At 36.4% G+C, this 19,059-nt stretch overlaps 1 protein-coding gene across 8 annotated transcripts in view; it reads left to right on the forward strand.

Annotated features, from left to right (window-relative positions):
• The window catches only part of LOC106871141 (sodium- and chloride-dependent glycine transporter 2), a 64,899-nt gene that overhangs the window by 14,233 nt on the left and 31,607 nt on the right, over window positions 1-19,059 (forward strand). For 5 of the 8 annotated variants that reach the window (XM_089353765.1, XM_089353767.1, XM_089353763.1 and 2 more), the window contains 4 exons: window positions 1,012-1,089; window positions 5,070-5,207; window positions 15,734-15,865; window positions 16,314-16,590. In XM_089353765.1, the coding sequence (XP_089209891.1) occupies window positions 5,078-5,207; window positions 15,734-15,865; window positions 16,314-16,590 (539 nt within the window). In that variant the 5' untranslated portion in view covers window positions 1,012-1,089; window positions 5,070-5,077. Of the gene's footprint in view, window positions 1-541; window positions 672-1,011; window positions 1,090-5,057; window positions 5,208-15,733; window positions 15,866-16,313; window positions 16,591-19,059 lie in introns of those variants that run through there. The other 3 variants (XM_089353771.1, XM_089353770.1, XM_089353769.1) reach the window with 3 other exon arrangements.

The following is a 19,059-nucleotide window of genomic DNA, read 5'->3' on the forward strand; positions in this document are numbered from 1 at the left end:
TAGTTTTGGATAAGAAAACAAATGACTAATGTGTGTGTTTGTGTGCATATATATGTGTGTGTGTATGGGTGTATATATGTATAGATATCTGTATGCATTTATATATGTGTACATATTAGATGTACACATATATAAATGCATACAGATATCTATACATATATACATATATATACATATATATACATCTATATACATATATATACATCTATATACATATATACATATATATACATCTACACATATGTATACATATACATGTATGCATATAGATCTATATCTATATCTATATCTATACATATACGTGTACATATACATGTATATGTATACATATACATCTCTCTCTCTTTCTCTCTCTCTCTTTCTCTCTCTCTCTCTCTCTCTCTCTCTCTCTCTCTCTCTCTCTCTCTCTATATATATATATATATATATATATATATATATATACACACACACCATTAAAGTGAAAGTATCTGTCACTACAGTATCGAAATGTGATTGTTTCAGTTAGTGGAATAGTTTCATTTTTAAAGTGAAAATATTCGACATGAGTGTTTTTGTTTCACTTTTGACACGTAATACTTAAATAGTGGAGGAGATATTATGTTGCCGTGGGCTCGAACTCTGCAAGAAGTTAAAAAATTTTTTTGACTAAAACACAACTGGAACCCAAAGTAAGGCATGTGTAAAATTTGAATGAAATTGGTTGCGTAGTTCTCGAGTTTTAGGGATACACACACGATTACACTGGCCTACCCGTCGTGGTATGGCAACATAGAATGTAACGGCATAAATAAATATTTTCTTATAAAAAATGATCTTCATCGTTCAATCTTATAACCGTTACCAGTGGTGACTCCGAACAAGAGAATCGCAGCCTTCACAAATGCATAAACCGTTACAGATGTCAAAAATTATATCGGATTATTAGGTCATATGTAGATGAGTTGATTAACAATGAACTTACCTAAATACCACGATGTGTGATAAATGTATTTTTCGCTTCAATCATAGGTGACGGTTAGTGGTCGTACAGCATTAAATATACTCTTGTCCAAGCCTGTAATTTGGTGAAATCTCTTCTAAACTTAGGTAAGTTTCAAGCTATTCACATTCACTTGTATATTTCTTTCGATGAAATTAACTTGGTCCAGATGGACTATATGTATACTGAACCTTTCCCCATTTATTTTATTTTATTTTTTTACGGAATCACAAGTTTTAGGCTATGGAGATTCCGATTCTGAAAAAAACTTTTCAAAAATCTCAATTTCAAAATTTCGATTCCACCCCCCCCCCCGGTTTTTATATAGATCCACAGGGTAAACCTAACTCTAACTCAAACCATAACCGTAACCCTGACCCTAACCCTAACCCGAAACCTAACCCTAACACTAGTTTTGTGAGATTTGGCTGTTATTTCTAGCATGTAAATAGCCTGCTTGGTGGGGGGGGGGGAATTGAAATTTTTCAAACAATTTTTTTTCAGAATCGGAATCTCCATAGCCTAAAACGTGAGATTCCGTAAAAAACATTAATAAATAAGTGAGGGAAAGGTTCAGATTACATATAGTCCGTAATCTGAACCTTTCCCCATTTATTTATTTTTTTTTTTTTTACGGAATCCCACGTTTTAGGCTATGGAGATTCCGATTCTGAAAAAAAATTTTCAAAAATCTCAATTTCAAAATTTCGATTCCTCCCCCCCCCCCGGGTTTTTATATAGATCCACAGGGTAAACCTAACCCTAACTCAAACCCTAACCGTAACCCTGACCCTAGCCCTAACCCGAAACCTAACCCTAACACTAGTTTTGTGAGATTTGGCTGTTATTTCTAGCATGTAAATAGCCTGCAACAACAACTACTACTACTACTACTACTACTACTACTACTACTACTACTACTACAACCCTCCACTAGAAACACCGTTCTCTGGACGAATTTCTGTTCATTACGTAAAACATGTATTATTAAGTCGTTATCTCGTCTTTTAGTATGTCAAGAATTACATTGACAATATGTACTCTTTTAATGTAAGTTCGCGTAGTTGGGGCCCATTCTCGTCCCCATGGCCACTCCCAAGAGCTGCTGGTGGTGGGGAATTGAAATTTTTCAAACAATTTTTTTTGAGAATCGGAATCTCCATAGCCTAAAACGTGAGATTCCGTAAAAAAACATTAATAAATAAGTGGGGGAAAGGTTCAGATTACATATAGTCCGTCTCTTAAATTCTATTGATAGTTTATAGATTGAAGTAGCTTCTAATGTTTTGATCTAAAATATTAGTTTCAAATTTTGGCACCAGGCCAGCAATTTCTAGAGACAGGGTAAGCCGATTACATTGACTCCAGTGCTCAAGTGGTACTTATATTATCGACCCCGAAAGAATGAAAGCTAAAGTCGATTTCCGCAGAATTTTAACTTATAACGTAAAAAGTGACGAAATGCCGCTAAGCATTTTACCCGGCTTGTTAACGATTCTTCCAGTTCGCTGCCTTTATTTTGGGTCTGAAATACTGAAAGAGAACAATGTGCGTGAGGGCGCATATCTTGTTATCAATTTTGTTGTTATTATGTGAGATTGTGCATATATAAGATGTGTATGAGGTGTTGTTATTCAGCTCTGCTCAGCACTGAACTTTCGAACATATGGTTAAAAGTGTTCTATCTATAGTCACTGCTGCTTTCTTTTTTTTTTTAAATAATAAACTCTATGTTGCATATTAGATTGTCATTGTCCATCTGCGAAATTTCTTCTAGCGAGAGCGTGGTGGCCAGAAGATACTCGTTCTATGGCTGGGCACTTAGTTTAGTTTTCTTGGTTAAATAATTTTTTTTAGCTAAAATAATAGAAACTATCTAAGGCTTCACAAGTGAGTTAAATATCTATCAGAAAGTATTAAGAATGAATACGTACGTAATTTTTGTTTATGCAAAGATGGGGAGTCGGATTAAGCGTTAAGAAAATGTTGTTATTATTTTTGTTTCTTTGTCTTTCTGAAGAGGTCACAGGATGAATTAAAAAATGATGATCGAATAAGCCACAGAAATAAATTTCTAATGTAATTAAATAGGGCTTTAATAAACAGTTTTTAAGGCAGTTATTTCAGAGTGCCATTTGTTCATGGACCGAATCATATTCGTTATAAAACGTATTTGGTATTCACTAAAAAACTGTGAGGATAATAACAGAACTGTGAAGGACCGTTGTGGAATAATAAAATTATTATTAACTGTTTAGAATGACTTTATTAAATTATTCAAGGAAGACTAGACTTATTGGTCATATGCCAATTTGCGTTATAGTGTAATATAAATGACAGTTTCACATAATTCACTGTAAACACTGGTGGCAAAGATATTGGAGCAACATAAATTTTTGAAGCCTTTAAAAACAGAGCTTTATATTTTATATCGTAGGTTGCTAGTTCTGCTATGAATGGATGTAACTGAATACAAAGATTTTGATTATTTAGATCATTACAGAACAATCAATATAAGTGTAAGGAGTATAAGATGCTAGACTATTTAAAAACTTTATTATAGGTATACAAACAAATGCTAAACTGCCTAGATAAATGTCACTACTGTGAAACCCTTAAGGATGTCACTTTTGTTGCATTCTGTAGCGTATTGCATTTAGCGAATTGGTTTAGAAATTTTAATATCTTTTATCTTCTATGAATGCAACCGGAAAACTATTCAGTGTTTATTGAGTAGAGAAACTTTAGGAAATATGGTTAGAACTTGTATATGATTTAGCAACGCATATTAATTTCGATTTGATATCAACGCTAATATTATTATTCTTAAAATACCAATTAAACTTTGACAAGGTTTTGTAATTGTTTCTAAATTTGCTCTGGAATGAAGGAAAATGTTGGGCATAGCGATATTTGAATGAGTTCGATGACAATCCGGTATAAGATTTCAAAACACTATCAATCTTCATAGTAGTCCAGTAAATAATACCTTTAATAGTAGTATATCGAAGTTCCAGATGGTAGTCATTCAAGTGAGTACAATTACAAGATATAGACTACCAGGCAGTTGCGGATTTAAAGAATTTAAGTCTGTTTAATTTTAGACAATGATTGTCCAAATTTTGGAGTGGTAGAACACAAGACTCACTACAGCAGCAGCAGTAGCAGTAGCAACAAAAATAACAACAACAGCAGCAACAACAACAACTACTACTACTACTACTACTACTACTACTACTACTACTACAACCCTCCACTAGAAACACCGTTCTCTGGACGAATTTCTGTTCATTACGTAAAACATGTATTATTAAGTCGTTATCTCGTCTTTTAGTATGTCAAGAATTGCATTGACAATATGTACTCTTTTAATGTAAGTTCGCGTAGTTGGGGCCCATTCTCGTCCCCATGGCCACTCCCAAGAGCTGCTGGTAGTTATCCCCCGCGAACGAGAAGCAGTATGTATATATGTATATATATCTCACTCCTCCTCAACCGCTCACTCATTCCACCTCCACCTCTTTAACTAACTAAAGTATAATGGGTGAACGAACAAGCAGATTATTATATAGATAATGGCTTGCACTTTACCATAAGCTGGATGAAAACGTTTATTACATACACAAAATACTATAATCATTCCGGGTCTATTATAAAAATTCTTGTTAGAAATGTTTAACTCAGAATATCTTAATTGTCAGCATATATTTATACCCATAAACAAGGAAACCGTACCGTATAGATAATCCCTTCCTAAATATTAGATAACAATACTAATAAATTGTACGATTCTACATTTCAATCCTTTATATTTTGAGTTCAAATCCTGTGCAGAATATATTTCAGTTTTGTATTGGAGTAAATTCAATCAAATATATCACTTCTTTACAATTATTTGACAATGGTGTTCATTATAACAGATATTGTTATCCGTGTACTTAGACACGCTTATATACAGATTGCATCATTCATCCTAGTACAGACGTCCATTAATCTGTAAACGGATGGAAGGCGAAGTATTTATTGGTAATCTAATATATACAAAATTTTACTCTGATTTTCTAATATTTACAAGATATATTTACAGATACCATCATGAAGAAAACCAAACCACAAAGAGAAACCTGGGCTAAATGGTCGGAATTTTTCTTCTCGATTGTCGGCTTAGTGGTTGGTCTATCAAATATTTGGCGTTTTCCATACCTCTGTTACATTAATGGTGGTGGTAAGTAACTCGTTTTTATTTATCCCAGTTTCATCAGTTATATGTGGTCTTGCTTAAAAGCTGTCAAACCACTTGATCTCAAGTTTATTCCCTTGTAAGCCCGGTTTCAGCAGACCTATGAGCAAAGGTCTTTCAGTGGTGAAAGCTTGCCGTTTTTTTGTGGAGTGTGCATCCATGACCAATATTGCATATTCCTCTTTTTAGACAGTAAGGTGTTATTTGAGGAAGACGTGCCGGCTTTTTCAATAAGTTGAGTGACCGCATAGAAATTCTTTAGATTTTGTCTAAATATTGATTTAGCAAAATGCAACTTTTTTTTACTTGAGAGAAAATCAATTGATATTTATTAAATTTGGGTCACTGGTTACGAAAGTTACATCCACTTATTAAGATTAGCAAAAGTCTTTTAGTTTCAGAGTTATACTCTTTTTCAATTCTTCAATAAGATTATGGTACAACAGAGTGCATTGACTGCATCATCTACCACAAGTACTGCATCAACAAACAACAAAAACATCGCACCAATAAAAAATAATATGACAATACAAGACTATTGATAGCTCTGTCACATAAGGAGAGTGTGATGCAAGTTATTGCATCATTCGCATTTAAATCAATTGTAAAATATCTCTTTTGAGATATTTTACAACATTATCTGTTATCTGTTTTAAAATGCCTCGTAATTGCATAAATAATCCAGATAATTTTTGCTTTATTTGTGGTAATTTACTACCATATCCGAAATTTAAAATAAATGCAAGCCAAGCAGAATAAATACAAGCCGTGACTATCATCTCAAGGATGATCACAATATAGTTATTAAAGAAGTTGACAAAGGCAGTGATGCAGTCAACATGGACTCAGAACAATGCATAAACGCTACTCTAGCTCTCCTTCAAATCAATACCGGTTATAAAAAATTAACAATTACAATCAATCCAAAATAATGACAAAGATCACTACCCTTATCCAGCAGTACCAAATTTTAAAGGAAAATGGGAGGGGTTATTTAACAAGATCTGACTGCAAAACCAGCAACTTTCACGAATTCTCTGTCAATATACCGGAAACACTTCAGCCTAATTCCCATTAAATGAGGAAAATATTTTTATTAAAAAATATATAAAACTGAATACCCTATACTAACCTACCAGAATGAGAAAACTCAATGTATTTACGAAAAACGACCAGAGTCAGCAAATAAGAAACAAAAGTTTAAGTAACAAGCTTCCTCTAAACTATTGTACAACTCTAAATTTTTGTACAATGACACCTTACATGTCAAACACCAGTTGCTGATGTCACTCAAGAAAAAGCAATTAAACATTGAGCTGACCGAGCTTGTAACTTCTTAAAGAAATCAACCAACCGGATTGCTGGACGACAATCAAACAAAAACAGGTTGCAAAGTCCTTTGAAAACAACCAAATGATATAAGCAGGAAATCAACCAACCAGAGCACTGAATCTCTACTGCTCAACAAGGATTTAAAATGTTCAACAAACAAATAACGTAATCAGGAAGTCAAGCAACCAGAATGTTGGACAAAAATATTTGACCAAAACATTGATGAAGCCAAGAGACATATTAAGACGGCCAGCCTAACGAAGAAAAGTGACATCATTAAATTTACAACCAATCAGAACTTGATCCTTTACTGTATATATGTATGTATATATATATATATATATATATATATATATATATATATATATATATATATATATACACTCTCTGAGTGGTTGGCGTTAGGAAGGGCATCCAGCTGTAGAAACTCTGCCAAATTAGATTGGAGCCTGGTGTAGCCATCCGGTTGCACCAGTCCTCAGTCAAATCGTCCAACCCATGCTAGCATGGAAAGCGGACGTTAAACGATGATGATGATGATGATGATGATGATATATATATACTAGCTTAAAAGCTTCTCGATAGGGCGGCTTTTAAGCTAACTCCTGTGGAGGGCGGGTGGCTTTGGAGCTAGCTCTTGCGGAGAGCTCTTGATTGGGTCTTGGGCCCAACAATGACACTTCATACATTCAGTACATATTAAATTTTACAAAACTTGAACAATATTTTTCAAACAAGAAACAGTTTTCATCAAAACAATGATATAATTTGTCTATTTGGAACTTATTGCAAAGCTGCTTGATAAACAACATTTTTGGCCTTCCCATTCGGCGTCAGTACAAATAGCTTGGGAATAAAAAATTTCAGGATTGCGAGTCCGGATTCGGCCCGGAATGTTTTTAATTTACTCATCGAGTCGGCTTTTAGATTATAAAAATTGTTATCGTACAAAACACTTCGTCGCAAAAAATCACGTAAAAAAATCGCCAGAAACAATCACAGTAATGAAAAATTGGGAATCCCAAATTTCAGGATTGCGAGTCCGGATTCGGCCTGGAATGCTTTTTAATTTACTAATGAAGTTGGCCTGATTCCAAAATGGTATGATATGTTGGGCTACGGCCTCTAGGAGTAAGGTTGAAAATTTGTGTCACACTGGCACACTAACATTCGTATTTATTATTATTATTCAGTAGTTTTATTTTTATAACGTGCTTTCACTTCACTACCGAGCGCAGCTCTGTGCGCCTTGGGTATGTGCTGTGGTTTGCTGTGGTGCTCTTATGTTTACTGTATTGAAAGTGTTTTGCGTAGAATGTGTGCAGTACCCAGTAGTGCAATTTTCTGTATGTTATATATATTTGTAAGTCCTGGTGTTTTTGTTATGTATTTGTCTGAATATTTTTTTATTATACCTAAGGCACCTACTATGATAGGAATTGTTTCTGTTTTTAGATTCCACATTCGAGTTATCTCTATTTCCAGGTCTTTGTATTTTGAAAGTTTTTCCATTTCTTTTAGAGAAACGTTGTCATCTGCTGGTATTGAAACATCAATTAGAAGGCATTTTTTTCCTTCATGATCTTTGACAACTATATCTGGTCTATTTGCCTTAATTTCTCTATCTGTGTGTATTGGCATATCCCAGAGTATGGTTGCTTTCTCGTTTTCTGTGACCTTTTCTGGCGTGTGTTTATACCATCTTTTTTCTGTTGCTATTCCATAATGTTGGCATAGCTTCCAGTGTATATAGGTCCCAGCTCTGTCGTGTCTGTGAATATATTCCTTCTTAGCCAGGACTGGGCAGCCAGAGATAATATGATTTATTGTTTCTTGTCGATCTCCACATATTCTACAGTTACTTGTTATATTTCTTTTCATTATGTGTTTTTGGTAATTTCTGGTGGGGAGGCTTTGGTCTTGTGCAGCAATTAAAAATCCTTCAGTCTCTGCTTTGAGTCCTGAGCTTCTCAGCCATCGCTGGGATTTTTCTCTGTCTATTTCTTTCGCATTTAGTTTAGCCCAGTATTATTATTATTATTATTATTATTATTATTATTATTATTATTATTATTATTATTATTATTATTATTATTATTATTATACACACACACACATATATATATATACATACACACGAAGAGGTGTTAAAAGTTTCTGGCTTTAAGTGAAAAGCCTGGTCGGAAGCCCAACCTTCCGAGTTCTTTTACAGGGCTTAGAAAATTAGAAAAAGTGAAACACCACTGCAATAAGTGTATGAATCTGAGAGGAAATATGCTGAATAAAATCATAATTAACTGATTTCTTTTGCCCAAAGCCACGGTATTTTCAGCACCCCTCGTATATATATACAAAGCATGTTTAGCTTAAAACATCTCGAACACTCACTAGCAAAACTAGCGACAAGGAACCCTCCTTCATGCACTACGACTGAAATTGTAAAATAAACATTTTACCATCTCTCCATTAATTTCTCTTACTCTTTTTATAAACATCTAATCTAATTGTTAATATAACTCAATATTATAGAACATTCAATCATTTATGATCGTTATGAAATTCAGCGAACATTTGAACTTGTATTACTGCTTATCTCTGTGTAACTCATTGGAATGTCTATGAACATTTGATCGTTAAACATGTTTTTCCAAATTTTCCCTTGTAACTTTAAATTCTCTTTAACCCTTTTCTTCTCGACTTTTATTGATATCATTGATAAATAAAAAAAATGTCTAAATCGGTTTGGTATTTGAATAAATCTATAACAAAATTTAAAAACGACTACAAGTTTTGAGATTCAGATGCATTTTCAAACACCCAAACAAATTCTATATTCTTTCCTGAGTGGAAGAAATACACTTCTCTCCCTCTCTCTCTTTCTCTCTCTCTCTCTCTCTTTCTCTCTCTCTCTCTCACTCTTCCTTTGCACCACATGGGCTCCCCTCCCCTCCCCTCTTCATCTAACCCTCCACCCCCTGCCTCTCTCCCCCACCCTCCCTCCTACCACCCTCCCTCCCTCCTACCACCCTCCCTCCTACCACCCTCCCTCCTACCACCCTCCCTCCTACCACCCATCTCTCCCTTCTCCTCCCACCCCTCCCCCTCCGACTCCTACTTCTCTTCACTCCTACCTCTCTTCACTCCTACTTCTCTTCACCCCTACTTCTCTTCACTCCTACTTCTCTTCACTCCCACTTCTCTTCACCCCTACTCTTTCTCTCCTCTCTCTTTCTCTCTTACTCACTCTCTTCTCTCTTACTCTCCCCTCTCACTCTTACTCTCTCTCTCTCTTTCTCTCTCTCTCACTCTCACTCTCTTTCTCTTCCTCTCTTTCTCCCTCCTCCCATACCCACCTTCCCCCTCTCTTATATCCACATTCCCCTTCCCCCTTCATCGTCAACCCTCCTTCATAAGCTCATCCCACCCACCCCCAACACACTCCTACTCTACCTTCCCACTCCACCCCATCCAATTCCTTACACCCCCTACACACATACCCCTACCTCAACCCCCACCCTCAGCCTAACCCACACTCCACCCATGCCTTCCCCACCTCCCAACACCCTCACATCACACCACGCACACACTACAACTGACCAACTCCTTTCTCCCTCCCCATTTTCACACATGCATACGTCAAGATCACCAGCCTTCTCTCTCTCACACACACGGCCCCTCGTTCTTCGATCACCGTTCTTTCTCCCCCTTTTCTTAGCTCTCCTGTGTAAACTTTCTAACTTCCGGTCAGCAGAAGCTATGATAGATCGTTGACCAAACACCATTCATTTTTTTTCTCCGTGTTTTTCTCCTTGTTTTCTCTGTATTCTTTCTGTTGAAGAGCGTAGCTCGAAACGTTAAAGACTTTCCGTATTCCCGAACGTCATACTAATACATCCTTTTGTTGTTTACACCACCTGTCCTCGTCTGTTGTTGTTTTTTTTTCATACATTCTCCCATATATATATATATAGCTGCTAAAATAAGAATAGCCTGGGCAAAGTTTAGAGAGCTCTTACCCCTGCTGGCGACAAAGGGACTCTCACTCAGAGTAAAAGGCAGACTGTATGACGCATGTGTACGAACAGCCATGCTACATGGCAGTGAAACATGGGCTGTAACTGCTGAGGACATGCGTAAGCTCGCAAGGAATGAAGCCAGTATGCTCCGTTGGATGTGTAATGTCAATGTGAATACCCGTCAGAGTGTAAGTATCTTGAGAGAAAAGCTGAACATTAGAAGCATCAGTTGTGGTGTGCAAGAGAGACGATTGCGATGGTATGGACATGTGGTGAGAATGGATGAGGATAGCTGCCTGAAAAAGTGCCACACCCTAACAGTTGAGGGAACCCGTGGAAGAGGTAGGCCCAGGAAGACCTGGGCTGAGGTGGTGAGGCAAGACCTTCGTACATTGGGCCTCACCGAGGCGATGACTACTGACCGAGACCTTTGGAAATGTGCTGTGCGTGAGAAGACCCGGCAAGCCAAGTAAGATCGTTGCCAGTGCCCCTGGACTGGCTCTTGTGTGGGTGGAACATAAGATGCACCATTTTGAGCGTGGCCGTTGCCAGTACCGCCTGACTGGCTTTCGTAGGATTTTCGAGCGAGATCGTTGCCAGTGTCCTTGGACTGGCTTGTGTGGGTGGCACATAAAAGACACCATTTCGAGCGTGGCCGTTGCCAGTATCGCCTGACTGGCCTTCGTGCAGGTGACACGTAAAAGCACCTACTACACTCTCTGAGTGGTTGGCGTTAGGAAGGGCATCCAGCTGTAGAAACTCTGCCAAATTTAGATTGGAGCCTGGTGTTGCCATCCGGTTTCACCAGTCCTCAGTCAAATCGTCCAACCCATGCTAGCATGGAAAGCGGACGTTAAACAATGATGATGATGATGATGATGATACATGCACATGCATATACACACACGCATATATTCGTGTATATATATATATATATATATATATATATATATATATATATATATATATATATATATATATATATATATATATATATATATATCTTTTATTCTGTCCACACCTTTTTGCTGAACTGCTAAGTTACGGGGACTTAAACAAACCAACACCACTTGTCAAGCGGTGGTAGGGAACAATCACACACACACACACCCGACAGGCTTCTCTCAGCTTCCGTTTATCAAATTTATTCCCAAGACTGCAGAAGGCGCCACTTTGTGGGACTGTATCCGGAATTAAGTGGTTGGGAAGCAAACTTCTTACGACACAATCATGCCTGCGCTATATCTATCTATCTATCTATCTATCTATCTATCTATCTATCTATTTATACATACATACATACATAACTGATGAGGGAAACGGAAAATGAATTTAGTACGACTCTTTCTTCAGCACGACGATCGTTTCAACCCATCCTGCAGCTATCCCTTGGGGGTAAGATATTGTGCATAACTCTTTGCGTCTTGATAGACGTTCGAAGCAGCGGAGAAGTCTTAATTAAGTACTCGTAGCCTTCTTCCTGCAGCTTCTCTCATGGCTGATCTTTTCTATGTTTGATTATCAAATTCTGCTGCAAAATCTGCAAGTAAGAGAGAGGCTGTGGTGTGTTGTCTTTCTTTCTTTGGCATTTTGCTTCGTGGCCAGGATGATTTCTTTCTCGAACTGTTTGACTCCTTTGTTCATTGAGTTTTTTCATGCTGCTCTGTCTTCAGGTAACTTTTCCCAAGTCTTTGCAGCGATGTGGCACTCGGTCAGACTACTTTTACAAGTGTCTTTGAATCTCAGCTTTGGTCGTCCACTGGATCTGCTGTCCTGAGCCCTACTCGCCATATAACAACTGTTTGAGAATTCTGTCGTCAGCCATCTGCCTCACACGTCCAAACCATCTTAGTCTCTTTCTGTACAGAATAGTTGTCATACTTAGAAGTACAGCCTGTTTCAAGAGTTCTGTCTTGATTACCTTGTTTTGCCAGGTGATGCGTAGGATCTTGCACAGGTATCTCAGATAAAAGACATTGAGCCTATTCTGTCGTATATGTATGTATGTACGTACTTACGTATGTTTGCACGTATGCACGTATATATGTGCATATATATAGATGTATGTGCATATACATACATACATACATATATATATCAATGAAAAATATTTCAATACAAATGTATTAATACAAATGTATCAATTTCCAGCAAAAGATAGCCCTATAAGGGTATATATATAAATTCATTAGAGTAGTAGGATCTATTTTAAAACGGGGGCACCAGTTTTCATTTATGTTTCAAATATTTCAATACAAATGTATTAATACAAATGTATCAATTTCCAGCCAAAAATAGCCCTATAAGGGTATATATATAAATTCATAAGAGTAGTACAACAAGGTACCAATATTTACTGGACAATAGCAATCGATATAAATACGATGCTATTGTATAGCTTCACTGCGTATATACTGAAATATTTTTCATTGATAACTTCTTCACTGTTCTCAGTTCCATTAACGGCTTGGCGTTCGGGCGAGTATACTTGGCATTGATGTAGCAACATTTGAAATGTTGTCTAGGTGAATGCAGCTGATGAGGACTAATCAGATTTACGTTGTGAAACGTATTTGAAAAGTCTGAAACCTGGGTACTGCATTATCCTTAATCTGGGTTGTTCATTTTCTAATGTTCTTCCTAAGGTAAGACAAGTTTTTCATGTTTTGTTGCACACACGCATTTTTGCCAGTATATACGCAGTGAAGCTATACAATAGCGTCGTATTTATATCGATTGCTATTGTCCAGTAAATATCGGTACCTTGTTGTACTACTCTTATGAATTTACATACATATATATATATATATATATATATGTCACAAAGCATCAGAGCGCAGGATTTGATACAAGTCCTGGTTCTCCTCAGTTCAAAGATTTGAGCAAAGTCGACTCCAATATTGGGACCAACTTCGAGCAAGCATGAAGGCATGCTGGCAAAACGCTGCTCTTCTAATTGGAAACCTTACTTGTCATTGCGGTTTTGTGGCACGAAGCAAAGCGGGCCTTTCCGTCCATTCAAGAAAGCACATTGTAAATGTTCCACAAGCAATCGAGCAAACTGAGTCCTCAACTTGTTTCCTATGTTAAAAGGTTTGCAAGGCACCAGCAGGCCTCAAAAGACACATTCCTGTCCATAGAACATTCGGTGGACATTGGAATTAGACACTGAGGGAAAATGGCTGTAACTTTTTTATTTTTTAAGTTAGGCGATTTTCATTTTCGATAATGTGTTCTATATGTCCCGGTCATGCGATTCCCCCTAAAAATTTTTTTGCGATTTCGCCCACCCACATACCCCCCCACCCCACCCTCCGGGGGGGGGGGGGAGATTTTCACTGTGTTCTACATGTCCAGGTCGTACGAGTAGCCTTCTCGCAACTTAGATGTGGAAATGAACGGCTTCAATTTATATTGAAACAGAAAAAGGATCACATGTGGAGTCCCCACCACGAAACTTGATATGCTAGAAATAACAGCTAAACGCGGACAATCCAAATCTTGCATTTACTCAGAATTTCACAGAATTTTGTTGATCCCGTTAGTGGGGTGTGTACGAATAGCGTAGAGGCATTTTGGTCACGAATAAAACGTAGGCTGAAATATAAAAGTGGATCATGCGGTAACATGAAATGGTCACATATTGATGAGGCAATGTACCGCGATTATTACGATATGAAGTGTGAGAATTCGTGGGAGAACTTTCAAACATTTATTAAGCACATAGCCGAAATATATCCACAGTGATTTCAGAAAGGTAAAGGTTACAGTTTTTTTTGCTTTCTATTTTTTTTTTTATTTTGTATTTTTCGTTTTCGAATATATGTTCTCTGGTAAAAAGCGTGAAACTCGCAGTTCAACTTTCTGAGTAAATGCAAGATTTGGATTGTCTGCGTTTAGCTGTTATTTCTAGCATATCAAGTTTCGTGGTGGGGACTCCACATGTGATCCTTTTTCTGTTTCAATATAAATTGAAGCCGTTCATTTTCACATCTAAGTTGCGGGAAGGCTACTCGTACGACCTGGACATGTAGAACACAATGTCAAAAATGAAAATCGCCCCCTCCCCGTGGGTGGGTGCGGGGGTATGTGTGTGTGTGTGTGGGGGGGATCTCAAATTTTTTTTTAAAGGGGAAATCGCATGACCGGGACATATAGAACACATTATCGAAAACGAAAATCGCCTAACTTAAAAAATAAAAAAGTTACATCCATTTTCCCTCAGTGTCTAATTCCAATGCCCACCGAACATTCTTTTCTCGTTCACGAGAAGAGAATCCATATATCAAGACAGAGGGATTGGTTAAATAGTAGTAATCCAGGCGAAATATTTCTTAATATTTCTGTTGATATGTTCTGAGTTCAAATTCCGCCGAGGTCGACTTTGCCTTTCATCCTTTAGGGGTCGATAAATTAAGTACCAGTTGCGTAGTGGACTCGATCTAATTGACTGGCTCTCTCCCCCAAAATTTCGGGCCGTGTGCCTAGAGTAGAAAAGAATATTTCTGTTGATAAAGATGCACCGGGCTAACAAAATCTTGTGATCAATCTTGTACTCCAGATAATCCAGATAATCCCTCACCAGTCAAATCTGTAAATCCACTATTTCAATACCCAGAAGGAAGAGACGGAGATGTATAGAGGGTGTTGTTCTTTGTGTTTCTTAGGTTGTGATAACACGTGATGCACAAAAATGTTGGATAATAGACGTGGTTAATGGAATAACTAGGGGTATTAAAATGTCAGGTTGTTGATTGACCAAAAGTGCATTGGGAGACACTGCACAGGTATATGTGGAAACGGCCAGCATTCACCAGAATGATTGTTCGTACAGTATCTTTGCAAAAAACACACACACACCGTACCCTATATTTTTTAAATATGCATTTGGCTTTCTCTTATTCTCTCTGTTTCACATTATATCTTTCTGTCTCGATCACTCACTCTATTATTTTTCTATCATGCTTCAATCACTCTATATCGTTTAGTCACTTTGTACACTTTATTCACTCTATATCCCCCTCTCACTATATTCTACTCCCTTATTCTATATCCTTCGCTCACAATATTTCTCTCTGTGTCTTGCATGTATTCATTATCCCTCTCTTTTCTTATTTCACAATCGTTCATATCTAATCGCGTCTCGTTATTTTCTCTAAACAGGAGCGTTCCTCATTCCATTTTTTATATTTATGATATTTGTTGCTATCCCGACATTACTGCTTGAAAATGCTGTTGCCCAATTTGCAAATTTAGGGCCAGGAAAATCGTGGGTTTTGTGCCCCCTTTTTAAAGGTAAATCCTCATTTTATTATATTACTGCTGCTGTTATAGCTGTTATTTAAACCAAGGACAAACCCGATCGAGTAGATATATAATCAAAGACACAAAAATCACTCTTTTTAAGGCGACTGAATATATAATGTGTCCTTTTTTAGACATTAGCGTGTATTTTTAAGGAGACTTGAGTGCAATGCCCAGCAGATCGCATGACCTTTTTAAAATCTCACGTTTATTGCAATTGCTTGAAGTTGATTAGGATTAGGTCAGCTATAATTAACCAGACCGTTAATATTCCATTATTTTCAGGTATAGTGCATCTTCGCATACATTTACTAATGTGTCCATTTTTATTAGAATGGTAGATTGTGGTCTGATGGTTATTTCATTGCTTATCTCTGTCTGAACAACATAAATGTTCCTTAATCGGCTGTTGTTGACTCATGTTTTTGTTCTTTTGTAGGTGTTGGCACTGCAATGGTTGTAACAAATTCCCTTATTGGTATCTACTACAATGTGATCATAGCCTGGGTACTGTACTACCTGTATAGTTCCATGCACCCCACACTTGCCTGGAGTAGTTGTAATAACACCTGGAATACACATCTTTGCTATGACTCAATTTTTTTGCTGAATAATTCTCGAGTTAATTCCACGTTAGATATGATGCTAAACTCAACGTTGGATGTTAATGTATCTTCATCTCTGGCATTGAAGTCATCTGTTGAAGAATACTGGGAGTAAGTCAAATTATTTCTTCTTTGTGTTTCACATTAAATCTGAATAATCTGATAACATCTTCTTTTGCTTGGAACTGAGGATCCATGAGTGAATTTCCCTTACGTTTATGTGTTAGTTTAAAGAGTAAACTATGGGATCGCAATAAACTAATCATAGCGTGTTTGTTTATCTCTATACATTTTGTAAACACTTAATCACAAACACTGGCGGGACCAGGCATGGATGTGTGGTAAGAAACTTACTTTCTAACCACATGGTTCTGGGTTCAGTTCTACTGCGTAGCACCTTGGCTATCTTCTACTATAGCTCCGAGCCGATCACAAGCTTGTGAGTCGATTTGGTAGACGGAAACTGACAGAAGTCCACTGTTGTATGTATGTATATATATATATGTCAAAAGGATGTGCTATGATACTATTCCACAGCCATACCAACAATCCAACATACCTCTATCATCAGCTGCCCCACAGATATCATTATGGTTTCGACACCTGAGCAGTACCATTCAATCCGGCGGTGTCTACAGCACTAAAATAAGTGTTGTTTGGGAAAAAGCAAATCAAAGAAACCACAACTTTCAAACACATTTACCCTATGTACAATCGAATCGGTAAATAAATTTAATAAGTAAATTACAATCAACTCCTCAGTACCTATCTAAACAACGACAAATCTATCAAGTCAGACAAAAATTATAATCCCCACCGTCTTCCGTAGAATAATATGAAAGTGAAAGCTTAATAACCACATTCTTTCAATCAATCAATTTATAGGTAGGATTAAACACTAACTTTAATAAAGCTACAACAAAGAAACATATAAACCAATGTACATTGTATCGGTATCAATAGTAAAATGCAATAACTAAATGATGCTGCATCGAAGAGGCCAGGGAATAGAAGAAAGAAGACATGCACCCAACACCAGAGCTGAAGACACCTCCGAAAGGAGGGGCCCCGCCACGTCAAAACGGTAGAGGAGTAGGGGCCGAAACCGGACGTGGTTCCTCCTGATGATGTCTTGAGCTAACTGGATCCTATAAAGGAGCTGTTGTGGTAGCAGACCACGAAACATGGTTGAAATTCCCCAATCGCGACTAATCATTAAGTCCGTACAAATAATAATCCCAGCAGTCTTTCATAGTTACTACTTAATGAAAGTTAAAGCTATATATATATATATATATATATATATATATATATATATATATATATATAAAGTAAATGTTAGAGGTAATACTTGACAATTGTAAGCACCAGTGTATGTCAGCTCGTGGTTGAGGTGAATGAATAAATTGTAAATGCAAAAATAAAAACAAAAGCACAAAGGATTCTGCGGTACACGTGTTTCAAGTACAATATTGTCAATTATACACTGATGTAACAACTATAAAGTTGTTACATCAGTGTATAATTGACAATATTGTACTATACCTCGTAGAATTCTTAGTTTGATATATTTATACATAATTTTCTCGGTACTCCAGAATCCGTCCATACCTTGCCACAATTCAGTGTGTAGTGTTAAGTTAGTGGTTAAAACCAATATAATAAAATAACATAACAAAAATGAAATAATAAAATAAAATAAAATAGGAATATAAAATACTAAGAAGAAAAAATAATACAGATATTCATACAGAAATAAAACTAAAATAAAGTAAAACATAAAAGGAGTCAAATCGGTGGGGTGGGTAATCTAAGAACCAATAAGAGAAAATCTGGATAGTCAAGTAAGATACATGTGAGCTTTTTAGACGGGTTGGTGAAGGGTGGTGAGGAAAAATCTAAATGTAGAAGAAGATAAAGCGATAAATAGATATAGATACAGAGATCTTAAAGGTCGTAAGGGATAGATATATATGAGCTGTGTCTGCCTATATCAGTGGTGGGTCGTAAATAAGTAGTGTCAGGCCAGAATAAACTTGAAACATGATATTCTTGTGGTGAGTGGTCAACCTAAGCGAATTACAACTTAAGTGTACTAACTTATCTACATACACTTATCTAGATGAAGAAGGGTTGAAGTGGAAAGGGTAATTATAACATAGAAGACCTTAAAGAATGAATAATTAAACATGTCAACAAGATAAGGGAAATAAAGTATATGGGAGAGGGAGGGTTGGACGTTAAAATTCAAAATACAGAGTATTGGGGGCATTTCGACCGTAGTAATATAGTATAATAGTGATAGGAAATAATAGCACCCACATTAATAATGTAACAAATAAGAAATAAGATAAGAACTAAAAAATAATAAAAATAAGAGATAAAAAAAAAAGTAAAATAAAAAATAAAAAATAAAGAAATTAAAAAATTAAAACATAAAAAAACAGGAAATAAAAGAGTATAAAATAAAAATGTAAAAGTATAAAGTGAAAATATAAAATATATAACAATTGAGAAAAAGAAATGTATATATATATATATATATATATATATATATATATATATATAAAATAATATATA

Source organism: Octopus bimaculoides, chromosome 6 (assembly GCF_046866305.1).
Source record: "Octopus bimaculoides isolate indiv1 chromosome 6, ASM4686630v1, whole genome shotgun sequence".
Taxonomy (NCBI): domain Eukaryota; kingdom Metazoa; phylum Mollusca; class Cephalopoda; order Octopoda; family Octopodidae; genus Octopus; species Octopus bimaculoides.